General features: G+C 37.6%; 1 protein-coding gene across 16 annotated transcripts in view; it reads right to left on the bottom strand.

Annotated features, from left to right (window-relative positions):
* Positions 1-17745, bottom strand: part of LOC128020089 (tensin-1) — a 208833-nt gene that overhangs the window by 27368 nt on the left and 163720 nt on the right. For all 16 annotated transcript variants that reach the window (XM_052606647.1, XM_052606636.1, XM_052606639.1 and 13 more), the window contains one exon: positions 4583-6031. In XM_052606647.1, coding sequence (XP_052462607.1) covers positions 4583-6031 — 1449 coding nt within the window. The remainder of the gene's footprint in view (positions 1-4582; positions 6032-17745) is intronic.

Here is a 17745-nt window from a genome sequence, read left to right as displayed (position 1 = left end):
TGTATTATGGTGTGTGCTAGGCTTAAGTGAAGCGGTTTCACTATTCACTGTCAACTTACAGATAAGAAATATAGCTTTTAGCGGTCCTGTGAGAGCATGAAAGCATGTACTCATTCAAGTGGACTCAGTTTGAGAAAGCAAAGCATTAATACATTGGTGGGAGTGAGTGGAATAACATGGAAACCGGGCAACAGGCTGAGCAAAATATTTACTAGCTCCTTGAGCGCAGCCTTCGATTGTTACGTGTGGTCAGACCATCAGAACCTCACGTGCACTGGGAAACAACTTCATCGTGATTGACCACTTCCACTTTTGGACAAGTGGTCACCCTTTGTTCTTAAACGTGGTGTTAGCCAGACATCCAGGGGGCATTTAAACCACTTCTGGATTGCTGCCTGCAAAACAAGCAATTCAGGAAAATAAGGTAGTGATGTCACAAAGGGAGGGTGCTCACACTCCATCTGCAATCTATTCCCATTCCTGGATCAGACTCATGCGGTTTCTACGACAATGTCAAACATTCAGATCCTAAAAGTGACCGTTCTGCACTTGGATGTGCTGGGATATCCCTCCATTGAAGCTGTGTGTACAGTATACTGTCCATGTCCAGAAAGGTAAGAAAAACATCATCAAAGTAGTCCATGTGACATCAGAGGGTCAGTTAGAATTTTTTGAAGCATCGGAAATACATTTTGGTCCAAAAATAGCAAAAACGACGACTTTATTCAGCATTGTCTTCTCTAGAGTGTCTGTGTGAGAGATAGTTGAAATCAAAGCAGTCTGGGTATCCGGTTCGTGAACAATTCATTCAGTTCACCAAATCGAACTGAATCGTTTTAAATGTTTTGCGTCTCTAATGCGCATTAATCCACAAATGAATTAAGCTGTTAACTTTTTTAATGTGGCTGACATTCCCTCTAAGTTCAAACAAACCAATATCCCGGAGTAATTTATGTACTCAAACGGTACATTGACTGAACTGCTGTGAAGAGAGAACTGAAGATGAACACCGAGCCGAGCCAGATAACGAACAAAACATTGACTCGTTCACGAGTCAAGAACCGTTTCTGTCAGACGCGTCCGATTCGTGAACCGAGGAGCTGATGATACTGCGCATGTGTGATTCAGCGTGAAGCAGACCGACACACAGAGCGTCTGAACTGAACTGATTCTTTTGGTGATTGATTCTGAACTGATTCTGTGCTAGTGTTATGGGCGCAGGTAAACTGAAGGCTTGAATCAAGGGCAATCATCGTAAATGACGCCATTACGTCAAGCGCAAAAGAACCGGTGAACCATTTTCTTCAACCGGTTTATTGAATCGAACTGTCCGAAAGAACTACTGGTGATCCGAACACCGATGCAACCGGTTCTTCACTGGCTTAATGCGTATTAGAGACGCGAATCGTTTAAAACGATTCAGTACGATTTGGTGAACTGAATGATTCGTTCGCGAACCGGATATCCTGCTTTGATTTGAACTATCTCTCACACAGACATGGAAGAGAAGACAATGCTGAATAAAGTCGTCGTTTTTGCTTTGTATTTTCGATGCTTCAAAAAAATTCCAACGGACCCTCTGATGTCATATGGACTACTTTGATGATGTTTTTCTTACCTTTCTGGACATGGACAGTATACCATACACACAGCTTCAATGGAGGGACTAAGAGCTCTCAGACTAAATCTAAAATATCTTAAACTGTGTTCCGAAGATAAAAGGAGCTCTTACATGTTTGGAACAGCATAAGGGTGAGTTATTAATGACATAATTTTCATTTTTGGGCAAACTAACCCTTTAAGGACTGCAAAATCGTCAAATGACACACTTAACTGTCAGATCAAAAGCATCAAAAACACTTTTACATTATATCAATAGTTAAATCATTACAAATATATTTGAATTGAATTATTGAATTATTCTTATATCTTTGTCCTCTCTAAATATCTGGGGTCCAGAATGAGGTAAATACGTTATCTAAACTGAGAAGCAGGATAAACAGCTCTTTCTCTCTCCATGGTCTCTTTTATGCCATTGTTCTATCTGTATTGGAATGGATCAGACTCAGGAGAGGTCCAAGACAAACATTCATCCTGGTACCTAGCTACTGAACACGGCCTGCATGGGGCCTTAAACGGGATTGAAGACGGTCAGTGTATGAGACGTTTACTCCCCTGTGGCAGATAAGGATTGTATAATGGTCTCCAGACTCAGGAAGAATTTATTACCCTTTGTCCTTCATCTAAATGCTTAAACCAAGGTAAAGGAGAGTCCTTGAATGAAGCCAGTGTCTGCTCGCTTTAGTATTGTTCCCCACGTCTGGTAGACTGGATCTTGAGACATGGGTTCAGTTGATCCAGACAGACTGGCCTTTGTCCTGCTACTGTGTAACTTTAACTCGTCACGTAATACAAATGCAATTTGTTTGTAGAGGTCACCCAGCACAAAGGAGCAAACTGAAGTAATACTCATGTTTACAGTTATTTCACCCAAACAAGGTGAAATTCCAACACAGGTTACTGGTTAAAGAAGAGTGTTAAATTAGTGAGGGAGATAAAGGAGAGAAATTAAAACAGAGCAAAATGGGAAATGGGAGACTTCATTCTTCCTAATTATTGGTACTTGCCACAGTTTACTCCTTTGTTAAAGATATTTATCCCAAAATTAAAACTGTGACATCATTGATTGTTCAATTGTTTTTGCCAAAAATACGTATATATATAAAGAGCAGGGAAAGATACAGGGTGAAAGTGGGAGAAAACAGAGAAATAGCACACAACCACACAACATGCAAGGTGTTATGAGTTAATGTCAGCGGGCGGCACAGAGCATCATAGAGACCAACCGCTGAAGGAGAAAGAGCGGCGGCAGTGGCCGTGCTCAGGAACACTCTGCCTTTCCCTGATGCCTCGGATACAAGCAGTGTACTCTGCACACCACAGGGAGGAGGAGGAGCAGGAGGAAGTGAAGGGATGATGGCCCGTGTCAAGAAGTAAAGGAAGAAGGTGAACAGGAGAACGGGAAGGCGGTGGTAATGATGACACGGGTGTTTCACAAACAGGATAAACATGAGGGAATGAATAAAATGAGAGGGAAAAGAAAACATTAGCACTTGATGGTGTAATGTAATAGCATATATAAAAAAAAAGAGCAATATGGTAAGGCTGGGTGACATAGCTTAAAAAAATAAATAAAAATTTCCAAATACATTGTGAATTTTCGATACATTGCCCGGTCCTAACATATAGCATGTATTTACCTTAACTTCAGTTGGGATAAACACACACTATCTGTGGCAGAACACTGTGGATGGTAAATGTAGACAAAGTGTTCCCCTAATTCTAGATAGTGACAGGTCTGATAAACCAAATCTCACTACTAGATACTGAGCTCTTTAATCAGTGTTGCAAGAGCTATCAAGATCAAGGACTCAAGGGAATGTTACAAAGAAAGAGAACAGCTTCCTCCTCATCATGTCCTTCTTATTACAGGAGCACTTATCTATGCTGAGTCAACAACACTACTAAGCTATAATAAAACAAAAAACACAGCTGACTAGGTTTGTCCATGAGAGTTATTTCCTCTCAGGTTTAATGTTGGTTTCCTGCTAACACAGCTCTTCTGGCTCATCATCGAACAAAGCTCTTTTTATCAGTTTGCGACCTTCATAACCCGTTGATGCTTTTTAAACATTAATTTGGTAAGATATTAAAGATGTAGAAGGCACATTAACTGTGAAACCTGTACTGTAGAACCACTAGGGGGCAAAAGTGAGCCCAGATCCAATGCAGCGGCCCTAATTCAAGTAACAACATGTTTCACATTTATGTTTTTGGCATATGTGTTTCAATGATTAGATGGAAGACTATATATACAGTATTTATTACATTTTGGATTGCAAGATCCATCAGCAGTATGTGACAGACTTAGTAATTAACATCTGTAATTTAAACTCAACATTGGAAAAACCTAAACAAGTCATGGTGAATTTAGCTTGCAACAAAACAAGACTGGGTCAACAAACAACTCTTACGTGTTGCCATTATTCTAAAAACACTGAGAAGACCTAGGCTTCCAGGAAAATCGTCCTAAACTTTCAAGCTGAACTGATAATGTTGACAGAAAAAAAATGCACTGCCATAAAACAGCCCTCAGTTTTTTTGGGCAATTCTCCAGATGTAATGTATAAACGTTCGGTTTTGGCTTGGCACAAAAAATAAATGCGGCCTGATATTGAGGCTTAATCCAGAATCACTTTGGACAAAGCATTATTTTTGATCTCACAGTGCACACATCAACGGCAACAAAGAAACTCAACGAATAAAAGGCATCACCTTGAGTGTAAAAGGGAAGCTCTCAAGACAAGCATGGAGATGTTTTTCTTTACTATATTTCCCTTGATAGCTTGTTTCAATTTGCATTCTATAAACATAAATATTTGCATGAGTGATGTATCCTAATGGTTAAAAGTATTGGCTGGTAATTGCCCAAGGAATTATTAATGTATCATTACTATTGTACCTTCAAATAAGTAAACTGACTTTGAGAATGCTGAAAGAGGTATTTTAAAGTTGACCTTACCAGCTACACGGTGAGCCACAAGACCATCCAATTTGTAGATGGCATCTTCCGGTCCAGACTCTTTAGGCAGAGGGGATGAGGAGGCAGAATAGCTATGATGACTCTCCTGGGGCTCAGGGGACTGGGATGTGGTACTTGAGGGGTAAATGTTAAGGGGTTTCAAATGGAGAACTCCAAAGGCGGAGGAAGGTACTGTGGACTGGGACATCGGAGCCTGACCTTCTGCCTCAGAAGGGAATGCAGCATGCTGGGATATGGCTGTGGGTCTCTGCTGGTTCATGGTGGGTTGTGGAGGCTCTGCGGCTACCTGTTGAAAGGTCATAGGGTATCCCCCCCAAGAGACTCCACCATGGCCATGAATGGCTGCATCAGCTTGGTAGGACGGCCGTGCTTGGGTTTCAGAGAATGGGTTTGATGGTTGGGTGGTGACCACTCCACCTTCTCCAGATGGGGCACTATGGGACTTGGGGACTTGAGTAAGTTCTGGGTCAAGGTCCAGCATCAGCATGTTGAGTGCTTCAATCGACTGCTCAATTTCTTGCTGAGATGCCATGTGAGGAAACTCTGGAAGGCTGTGGGACTGTAGTACAGGGTTAAAGGTGACCCCATCTGTGACTGGGACCTCAGGAACACCATATTGTTGCCAGACATTCAGTCCCCTCTGCACTGCATCCCTACTGCTAACCGTGCGTGTGGGAGCTTTGGGCATGTACTTCTGCTCTGTGGTTGGGGTTGTCCCAAATGATTGAGATCGGTAGATGTTGCCATTCTGGTTGGCGAAGCCACTAGAGGAGCCTAAGTGCTCTTGAACAGACGAGCTTTGGACTTTGGGCTCTGGCATTTTCTCATGGACACCCTTCTCCAAGTCATCTTGTGCATCTTGTCCATTGATGACTGTCTCTGACTGGTAGTATAGATCTGCTGGAGTGGCTCTGCCCTCAAAAGACGAGATGGTTCCGAGACTGTCCACACTGTTCCCTTCCTGACTGTTGGGCAGGTCATCATCAAGGATATCTGTCTCACGGTCTATGTTGTTGTGTCCATTGACATGAACCTGGGCAGGGACGAGGTGTAGGACTCCACTGCCTCCGCCGCCAGAGCTGCTTTGGTAACCTGTGCGATGCATTGGTGCTTCCAAACCACTGAGCAACTGGTCCAGCTCCTGTTTTTCCTCTGGGCTGAGGGGCTGGGAGGACGGCTGACTCACCAAGGCCGGGTGATGGCTGGCTTCATCCGTGCGGTCGGTTTTGATAGAAGCAGTGGAGTTGCCCGAGTCACTGCTTACAGACAAGGCGTGATCGACTGGTGGTAGAGAGTGGTCTACAGCAGGTAAAGTGTGATCGACAGTGTCTTGGAGACCATTGGTTGTGACCCCTCCCTCAAGAGACTCTTTCTTCCGAACCTTAGCATAGAGACTACCATCCAATGGACCTTGTGTATGAATAACGTCTGTAGAAGTCAAAAAGAAAATGGAATGTGTTAATACATTTAGCTATTTCATATATACACATAAAAGCAATAAGCAACTTCACTTGGAATACCAAGTTATGAACTAAATTTTCTCATTTATGTCACATCATCTAGCAAACTAGCTAGCAAAAGCATGCATTAACATGCTTAATAGTGAATACTTATGCAGTAAAAAATTTAAATAAATCGGCACATTATCCATGTGTCAAACCAAGTAAAAGCTGCACTTTTCACTACAATGGTAACAAAAAGTGACAGAATCTATTCTAAATCCCAACATGACTGGGCATTAAACGCTATTATAGTTTAAACCTCTTATTCAAAAATGCTTACAATAACACTTAATTTCAACATTTACTCTCCCCATCAAGTCCCATACAAAGCATAAAGAGAACTAAAACCCATTGCCCAGTTTCAGTTCAAGGAATGCTTCAACCAAAATGTTGTTTTAGACCCCCTTTATTTTCATTGTTTAAAAATATCTGTTTTTGTTTTGCACAGAAGCAAACCATATAGGTTTGAAATTACACGAAACCGAGTAATTTTTTTTTTTTAATTATCTCTTTAATGGCAACAAAAACGTATTCATTATTGGAAAGAAGGATCCTAACACCTTGTTTACAGTGGACTACTGAGATACTTGTGAATGTTTTTAAGCATGTAAACATTTATGGAATGAGTACTCAGTTTGTCAAATGAGCAACTTTTTGAAAGTCAGGTAGGTTCTCTTCCTGAAACATGCACGTGAACTCACACATGCAACGGATGGCAGCTCCACCTCGTGCAGTGAATCAGTTTGTGCCTCTCATGGGGCATGGCACCAGGCTCCCAGTCCAAGCCAGTGACTCACCAGTGGAAAAATCACCACATACAAGATTGGAGGCATTTCCTGTCTCCTTGAAATTGTAGCATAATTTCCTATACTCATACATTAATACACACATTTGGACACTTACATAAACACATAACACACCTATTTTAGGGTGGCTGTGTGTCCATGTATCTTTGGCTCTTAACAATCAGTGTTGTGTTTCCCTGTGGTCATGCATTTAAATAACAGACTGTAACTGTTTTCTGGCTTTCCAAAACCACTAAGCCACTGTTTGACAGTTCACTCTGCAATGGCCTTTTGATATCAACAATGCATTGCAATCCCAGAAGACAAAAACAAGCTGGGTACTGTTCAGTTTGCTTGGTAGTACGATGCTGCTAACCTGCTAAACTATGTTTTCCAGTGCTTTTCAATCAGTGACCAGTATGCATCACATGGCCTGAGAACAGACAGTGGGCAATTTGAGGCTAAGAGCTCCCTCAAGATCCTTAAAAATAGACATCCCAGGTTACCTCAAGAGACCTGTTGACCTTAAGGTTATAGATGTCTGCTTGCAACAAATTCAGTGATCAATTTTGACCCTGTGTCACATGCAGCTATGTGACCTACTGGCTTGACTGGGGGTTAAAAACAAGAATACACAAGCTGATGTCTGTCAAAAGCTGCCAACCTTGATGTCTGTTGTTGCACATAAAATGTAAATTAGTGCATTGACCAGAAGAAACACTACCCAGTTCAGCATAATATTCAGCATTTTAGAATGATTGCTCAGACACCGAAGACTGGATTAATATGGCTGGTGAAAATTCAGCTTTGCATTACAGGAATAAATTACATTTGAAAATCCATTCACATAGAAAACAGCAATTTTAAATTGTAATAATATTTCACAATATTACTCTTTTTACTGTGTTTTTGTTAAAAATAAATGCAGCTCTGGTCAGCAAGAAAGACTTCTGTCAAAAACATAAAAATCACACAGTACTAAACTATTTAGATATTGATAAATGATTAATGCACAGCCACATTAACATGAATCCGTTTGGATACTGTATAAAAATTGTGAACATTAATTGCTTTTTGACGTCCCTAAATCTGTATAAACCAAACTTTGCAGGAGAGACTTGTTTTCTAATGATTTGACCTCATGTCAAAACTGAAATGATGTTTGTTTCTCCTCTGTGAGACCAGGTCTAGTGCCAGAATTTTCCTTTTAAAGCATAGCGTGGAAAAAATTATCCCCACCCTCTATTCTTCAGAATTTTCCCTAACAATTTCTCAGCTGTTTCAAACATCTCCCACAGTTTTAGTACTCAAAAATAACGCCCATACCACGGAGCAGAGTGGCACCTCATATAAACCTCTTAGCAGGTTAAAACTTTCATGAAATAAGAATGATCATCTCAGATTAGCAGAACAGATCTCATGGTTTATTTGCACCTTTAAAACACCCAATTACTTAATATCCTGACATCAGAGGAGCTCTCACTGTCATTAGAATCTGGCATCTTGATCAGGAATCAGACACACTTCTTTCTTGAAAAAGCAATTGGTTTCTATTTTGGCATGCTTTTATCACCTGTTCACAGACACGGGTGATATCACATAATCAACAGCTTGTGATTATCCCTAATCATCACACATAAAAATAGCAGGATGTGAACACACACTAAAGTGCTTTAGATGTTTTTCAAAGCACAAAAAGAACCACAAGATGTTCCTACCTGCCTTAGTGCACTGCTCTGTAAGTGTCCAAAAAGAAAGCAATCTTTGAAAAGTCTCTGTTTTCTTGCTCTCGAGCTCCAGTAGTTCAGCACTAGCGAGTTATGGGAGTAGTTTAGCATCAGAAAGCTCGCTCCTCTTTCTCCACCTCCTGTTTTAACTCCAATTGAGCTGTGCTGCAGAGGATGACATGACTCTTTCCTTCTTGATGGATATACAACACCCCTAATGAGGTGGGCGTAAATTTATCCTCGCCCAGTTGTGAGTCTGGTCTTTACTAAAGTGACATCACTGGGGCTTTTCTGTCGGATAGGCTTTTTATCCTTCACTAACTCCCTGGCTCTCCTCCAAAACCAATGAGATGCCTACATAGGCAGCATTTAAAGGCATTATTTGAATGACACAAAGATTGCTCTAACAGACACTTCTAAGATGTCTTCTTTTGGCCAAATTCTACAACAGCATGTATCTTTTACAGAAAAGGTAATCCCACAGTCCACTGAGGTGGGGGAAACAATCCTACTATGGCAGCAGACAAAGCAAGAAAAATGTAGTTATAAATAGAGAAATGTAATTATAGATCACTTATATTCATTCAACATTAATAAGAACAAGAGATGTTATTACATTATTCATTTTTTGTATAATGTATAATTATAGACGTATAATTATATCACTTTATAAGTGATTATATAAGTTCATTTTTTTTTATTAAGTTTACAATTCATTAAATACCAAAGATAAAAAGTCATAAAAAGGTTTAATATTAGATTATAAATCATTCAAAACAAAAAAAAACATTAACCAGAAAGTTCAATATTAAATCAAAAAAATACTTTTTAAAATTAGATTTTGATTCAGTTAATTTAAAAAATACTATAATATAACTATAAATACAGGATTTTTAGATTCTAATTAATGTATTAAAAATACTGTTAGAAGGCAAAATAATTAAAATAGACTTTTTCACATTAAATTAATTGAACACAAAAATGCCGTTAAACTTTTAAAATACTTGTGATTTTAAAATGTGTGAAGTCATCTTTGCAACATGCTAATGCTAAATCCTAACAAAATCAACTGTGTAACTGTATGATGTAGATTGTAGAAAGTCGCTGCGTATGTAGAGCCTTTCAAATCAGTGACTTTGAGTGTGTGTGTGTGTGTGTGTGTGTGTGTGTTTTTATAGTGTTTCCAAAAACTCAGAAGGGAAAACACTAAGCCTATCTGATTTCACATTACTTCACTGATGTGGGCGTTTGGTCAGTGAATGATTGAAGCATTAACAGTGTTGTATGTAACTGCTTTAAAGCATAGAACACAGAACATAAATAAATAAATTAATTACAATACAATCAGTCAATGTAGTCCCAGTATTAAATAAATCAATAAATAAATATATAATAAATGGGTAACAAGACATAAGTGCCTAAAATAATAAAATTCTAATAAAATAAAATAAAATAAAATATATGCATGACAGCATGCCATGCCTCATGTTTCATTGTGACTTCTGTGATGGATAATTCGATTAGCAAAACATGGACTGTTTACTTGGAGTAATTAAAGGGCAAGTAAAGTTTCCGAAATGATAAGAGGTACCTTGAAAAATGTGTGATGAACATGTTAAATGACCAGCATGGGGAAAGGATTTTCTTTCTTTTTTTCCAATCTGTTAATTAATCATCTACATGAATGATTTCTCTATATATTTTATCTAAACATATTTGTTAAAGAAAAAAAAAAGATTAATAGTTCTGGCTGCTGCTCTGTAAGTGATAGTCTGAGCTTTCAATGACATGGAATGAGATTAAATCAAGAGGAAAGATGGAAAAAGTTAACGGAAGGACTGTACAAACTTCACATGGTACGTCTGCAGGAAGTCTGTCAGAAACAGACCAGCAGTCAGCAAACAGAAATCCTGACAATGTGACACGACTGATATCCATGTAATGACAAACACCCGCTGCTATGAATCAAAACATACAATATGACCATCGCTTTAACACCTGCTGTCAAAACACTCCCACAACTGAATCATACCCTTGTGAACCAAAGGGGTTTAGATCACAGCTGTCCAATTCATCTGATCTCATCTGCTTTTACATGTCGTTTTTCCCAAAACATTTGAACAATTTAGGTGCTGTTAACCCTTAGAGCTCACCAGTGATTTCTTAAGACTGTGAAAGACAGGACATCAAACCTTCATACTGAGCAACAGACCTTAGTTGTTTATAAAAAAAGGAAATTACTGGAACCAAATTGTGTTCATGCTGCTCAGTTATGTTGAATTGTTTTAATGTTGTATTCTAGAAGTGCTTCATCACTAAAAGAAAGTCTCAAGCTGCATTTATTTGAACAAAAATTCAATAAAAACGGTAATATTGTGGAATATTATTACAATTTAAAATAATATTTGCCAATTTAATTTAATTTACTTAAAAATATAATTCATCCCTGTTATCAAAGCTGAATTTTCAGCATCATTACTCCAGTCTTCAGTGTCACATCATTTTAATATGCTGATTTATTATCAATGTTGGAAACAGTTGGGCTGATTATTATTTATATATATCAAAATTTGAAATCTGTGACTCTTTTTTTAGGGTTCTGATTTTTTCATTTCTGTTTTTGACATAAATGCATATTTTTATTCAGCAAGGCCTCTTGTGCCTATATAAATATAATATGTTATCCTGAAAAAGAAGCACAACTGATATTAATAACAAGAAATGTTTAATGAGCAACAAATTAGCATATTATAATGATTTCTGAAGGATCATGCATCACTAGAGACTGGAGTAATATCAGCTTTTTTATTTATTTATTTATAAATAAATAAATAAATATATATATATATATATATAAATATATATATATATATAAATAAGACTGGAGTAATATCAGCTTTTTTATTTATTTATTTATAAATAAATAAATAAATATATATATATATATATATATAAATATATATATATATATATATATATATATATATATATATATATATATATATATATATATATATATATATATATATATAAAAACGCTACAAAAGGATTTCATACCATGGCATCGAAACAATTTATTTTCAATTCATTTCACAATTCATTTTAATGAAATGTGCGGTCATTGTAACTCTGGTCAAGGGTTACTGAAAAAACACTGTGTAAGCACTTGAGAAGAAGACAAAGTGCTGTGTTTGACTTCACAGGCGCTCATCACAACAGCCCTCCGGTAATGGAGCCTGTGTAAGGTAAGAGCAGGACATTAAATATGCATTAAAGATGCTTTTGATTGGCCTCTTATACAAGGCAGAAATGAAAGAGTTGAGAAAGCCTTGTGTGATTAAAGCACAGAGAAAACCTCACCACATCCACTCCAACTAAATTCCCACAAGCAGTTGCCGCCTCAAACTAATATAAGATCATATCTTTGTTTAGACAAGCAATTAAAAAAAAAAAAAAACAACAACAACAACAATGATTTTTGCCATATCTGATTTCAATCATTTTGGTTGTTTATAATCTAAACACCAAAGGCCACATGACATTTGACATGTTTACTATCATGTTCTGAACCATATCCACATGCGGTCTGAAATCAGATTTGAGAGATTATTAAATATCACCTACGGATGTATTGATATTGCCCAAAATCTAATCAGAATTGAATGCAGAACAAATGCTGTTAGGAAAATACTTAACCGGGATGATATTTTGGGATTTCTTCCCTATGTTTTAGATGTGTACACCTGCTGGATCTCAACCGGAGAAAGACACTGCTTCTATTTTTCTGTGCTAAAGCTGGACAATAATCTAAAAACGCACAGCTTTCCACGTGACTCCAGCGTGAAGCCATTCGTGGGTAATGTTTCATTGGGGCTTACGTTGCCTTTAAGGAAAAGCAATCACGCCCTGCTCAAAGCGCAGGGAACAGAGTGGCGAAATGAGGCCGGCTCATTGTTAAGCATGCAGCGGCTGACTGTGGTTGGGAATTGGCCCGGGCTGTTCACTTCACACTCTTACGCACACCGACCGCACACACCAGCTCCTCATCACACACTTCATCATTAGTCCTCAGAGGGCTCTGGAGAATCAAAACAATGAATTACTGAATCAAAACTAAATGAGGCGCTTTGAAAATCTGAAGGAAACTGCATGTTGTGGTTCTGCTCACACGTATCCTTGTTTCTATGAGCATATCACATGTAGAATTGGCTATATGTCCACTATATCTTTAGTTAACTCATAAAACCTGTGGCTAGAGAAAAGATCCATCCCTAAAGCAACTGATGACACAGTGCATTAAGGGATTAAGGATAATTAGCAACGTTGCTACAGAAAACTAAACTGCATTTAAAACAGAATGAATCAGAACACAAGACGTCTCAAGACAAAGCATTCATGCTCAGGCTAGTTGCTAGTCATCCAAAGAAAAAAAAAAAAAAAAAAAAAAAAAAAAGATGGTAAATATCACAAAAACCTGTCAAAAATATGCCTGTGTCATATTTCTTCTCAAAATCTAAAGATTTTGGTATTAAACCAGGGATTGTGTCCTCTTAAGTGCTTTTTTAATCAACAACCACTAAAAACACTAGGCAAAACTAAATACTTACAATCACAAAGTCTGTTAGCTCACAATCCAAAGCGATGCACATTCAAATGGATTATTATTGCATTTGCAGTTAAATATTTGTGCATTTATATATATATATATATATATATATATATATATATATATATATATATATATATATATATATATATATATACCCTCTAACTTTAACACTCACTATTCTCATTCTATTCTTTAAAAAATCTAACTACCTTTCTAATCTTTTTGTATTCTATTTTCTTTTCATTTATTATGCAATTGTATATGTGTGTGTGTGTGTGTGTGTGTGTGCAAAGACCTCTAACAAGCTTGCTCTATTCTTTTTTTTATTCTATTCTTTTTTTTTATTCTATCTGTTTTCTTTTTATTATATTAGTTAAAATCCCATGCTACGTGTACTGTGTTAACCTAACTGAGACTTGTTATAGCACTTATATATCATTGCTCTTTTGTTGCTGTTTTTTGATTGCTTCCACATCTGAGTCGCTTTGGATAAAAGCGTCTGAAAATTAATAAATGTAAATGTATATCTTACAATTCCAACTTTTGTTTTTAGATATTTTTCTTCTTTTTGTTGCAATTCTGAGTTTGTCTCACAGTTGTTGTTTTAGTTGTTTTAGTCAAACCAGTGACTGTGTGAGGAAAACCCAAAAGGTTTCTCAATCAGCGTTAAAGGGAGATGTAAATATCATCCCCGCCATCTGTCACCGGTCAGTGAGAACTATTCAGATGAATATTTGACCCGTGCTCAGCTAAGTGCATAGGCCTCTGGAATGCAGGAGAAACAGGCCAATCTTGTGTTGTAAAGTGAAGGAGAGAGGAGGTGGAGTTTTGATCGGCCCCCACACTTCACGAGAGAGTGTTTCTCCACTGCACGGTAGTTAAATCTAAAGACAAACACAGATCCAGTGAGAAGGGTCTGGACAGCAGCTGTGGGCATGTCGTGGGTGTAAAGGCAAAGGTCAAAGGTGACATGTTATGATTGGCTAAATGTGAATCCTGCTGAAGGCCCTGGACACAGCCTGACAAAACAGCCCACAGCAGACACACGCTGAACAACAGCCTCTGTGTTCGTCAAACTGGTGGAGAGATCCAGGAACATTCTCAGCATGAAGTGCACACAGGCCTTTCATAAGGTCTGACATTCGCAATATTACAAAACCATCTAATCCCTGAGATACAGATGGACACATCGAAAGCCTGTTTACATGATAAGGACACGTGCTATAAGCATAAAGCAGAGATCTGTGATAAAACACACACACACACACACACACATCTCATGACACTAGATCCATGGTGTCAGATGTAGCGAGATGTGTTTATTTTGTGTTTAGGGAAATGCTGTCAAGAACATAGTCAGGTCATATTACACTTCTCAAAAAAAGAGAGAAATAAATTATATTTTGCTTAAAGAAAGTGTGTGTGTGTGTGTAGGGTAAAATATGACCTGGCCATGTTTTTGTGAGATTCAGTGTTTGAAGGCATTAGTCACCAGAGGTAAGTGGTTATTACATTCCTGCAGGTGACAGGTGTTCAAGTTTGCCATTTTCCGATCCCATTCGCCTTCTTCTCAACATCAATAAGATTATAAAAGGCCAAAAAAAAGCATTAATCCACTACAGAATCCCATCCACAGACAGTGCCAAAGTCAGAATGAGATCAGAAATCATCTGCAATGGACATTTCCATATCATTTCCATTGCCACAGTGTTAAAACAACACGACAAAAACATCCTGAAGACCTCACACACGAACAAATGGCCTCATAGTAGTTAAATCCGTCAGAGGGGAAACACGAAAAGTGCCCCTCTGGTGTCATGTGTTAACAGACGGTGACAGTAAAACTCGAGCATTGTTGAGTACAGTGCTGAGAACTAAACTACAGCCTGCTGAAAGGGTTAACTCTCTAATTTTGTCAGCAAAGCTACTGGTTTCTAGCCACAAAATTAAACAACCCTCGAGATGGAGAGGCCCAGCCGCCCATCGCAAGAAGCTTTAATTGAAGCCAGCTTGATGTGTAGACAAGTTTATTACGTAACAGTCAGACTGCCAGCCACACAAACACACCATAATAAAGCTCAGCTTTGCACCGCTGAACTCCAAAACCCAATTCAAACACCAATCCTGCAACAACTGTGATGAAACCATAGTCGATGCTCTGTTTAAGAGCTTAGCTTAAATATGTGCTAACCGCACTTAGACTCATAATAAGGAAATAAGCTGTGCCTGCAAAACCTTGGGGAAAAAAATTACTTAATATAAGTCTGAGTTGGGGAAATTAAATCCAGCAAGTGTGATTTAATCAAAACACTGTAATTTTTCTAAAGGCACTATCAAAATCTGTTGGGTTCCCATTAATTCAAACTAAGTATTTTAACACTCTGAGCCTTGAAAACACATTTCAATTGTTGCAAGTTAAGCAGCCTTGGGAAACTTCAACAAAAATAATGAAGGTGTGATAGTACTTTTGGCACATGATTCGTCAATGAAATTAGAAAAAAATAAACATTACATAAAAAATAAAATGAAAGAAATAACAGCAATATGATGACGACACCAAATCATTTTTCATTCTGATTTTCAAATACAGGAGACAAATCAATATAGAAAACTGAATATCTGACTCATCAACACAGTAGAAGGGTGGACAAAAGACATCAATTCATTACAATAAAAGTTTCAAGCTATTACAATCTACCATTTAAACACAGAAAACAACAATTCTAGTTTTAAAGCATTTTGTTTTCTTTAAAAACCCCATAGAGAAGCTCCCAGAGTCAAAGAATCACTCATAAACATCCAGCAGACCAGAGTGTACAGCCGTTTAGTCTCTGACCATGAGTCGTGACAATCATTTTCACACAACTTTACCTCAGAGCAGATCAAATCTACTGTCAAGCTTCAACAGTCCTCCCCGAACACTGCTTCTACCTCTCCTGGGCTTTTACAGTCCAAAAAAGACTATTACGATCCAGTCTGATCCGTGTGTGTCTGTGCAGTGAACAGTCACTCTCCCTTCCAGTGACTCATAACAAAAAGGCTTTTTGGTATCCAGGCTGGAGAAGTTGGCTCTTTTTCATACACCATCTCTTTCAGCGCCTCTCCAATCCTATCTCCCTGTCGTCACACTTTTCTTACCCAACCATCCCAAAAATGTTGTGGGCAGGGCCCCGGCCAAATATGGGGAGGCCATGTAAACAAGGCCTCAGCACTGTCTCCAGTCTTTCAAGCTGAACCCCAAAATTCAGAGCCACAGCAAACACACTGACAGACAGAGGGATTGTTCTGACAGTCATGACGCCGTCCTCACCTTTCACTTGTTTAATGTTGATTTGGCATATTGTTTGCACGGTTACTAAATGTTGCAATTCTTTATCTATTCTAACATCTTCGTGGAGTCAGTGGCCTTTGTAATTAACAAGCAAGTGTTTAGGTTAAAATGTATGTTAATCTTACATACACATTTTAATAAACATTACCGTTAGGAGTATGTATGATTTTTTTAAATGTAAAAAATACTTTTGTTTCGCAAGGATGCATTAAATTAATCAAAAGTGACAGTAAAGACGTTTATAATGTCACAAAACATTTCTATTTTAAATAAATGCTGCTCTTTTTAACTTTATATTCATCAAAAAAAAAAAAACTGAAAAAGAAAAAAATAATTCTTGCTAACCTCAAACTTTTTAATGGATATTATAATTTATAGATTAAATTAATATAAATTTCAGCCAAAAATATTAATTTTGTTTTAAAAATCATGGAGTTTTAGGTTAAAATGTATGTATACTGTCTGTATTTTGCATTGTAGATAGATAGATAGACAGACAGACAGACACAGACAGAGATAGATAGATAGATAGATAGATAGATAGATAGATAGATAGATAGATAGATAGATAGATAGATAGATAGATAGATAGACAGACAGACAGACAGACAGACAGATAGATGGATAGACAGACAGACAGACAGACAGATAGATAGACAGACAGACAGACATATAGATAGATAGACGGACAGACAGACAGAGATAGACAGACAGACAGACAGAAAGACAGACAGACAGACAGACAGATAGATAGACAGACAGACAGACAGACATATAGATAGATAGACGGACAGACAGACAGAGATAGACAGACAGACAGACAGACAGACAGACAGAGATAGACAGACAGACAGACATAGATAGATAGATAGATAGATAGATAGATAGATAGATAGATAGATAGATAGATAGATAGATAGATAGATAGATAGATAGATAGACAGACAGATAGACAGATAGATAGATATATAGATAGATAGACAGACAGATAGATAAATAGAAAGATAGATAGAGTGTTTTTATCAAAAATTTTAAAACTTTACCAACTTTACTCAAAAACTCAATTAATATTGACCTGCCAAAAATAAAAAACATTGCTATGTGAGAAGATAAAATAATATTCAAAACATTGCTCATTTTTTGCAATCCCTTTCAAACTTTCCAATTCACATTACCAAAATTCAATTT

This window comes from Carassius gibelio, chromosome A9, assembly GCF_023724105.1.
Source record: "Carassius gibelio isolate Cgi1373 ecotype wild population from Czech Republic chromosome A9, carGib1.2-hapl.c, whole genome shotgun sequence".
NCBI classification, from domain to species: domain Eukaryota; kingdom Metazoa; phylum Chordata; class Actinopteri; order Cypriniformes; family Cyprinidae; genus Carassius; species Carassius gibelio.
Note: the sequence above shows the minus strand (reverse complement) of the source record. Positions and strands in the feature narration are given on the sequence as shown.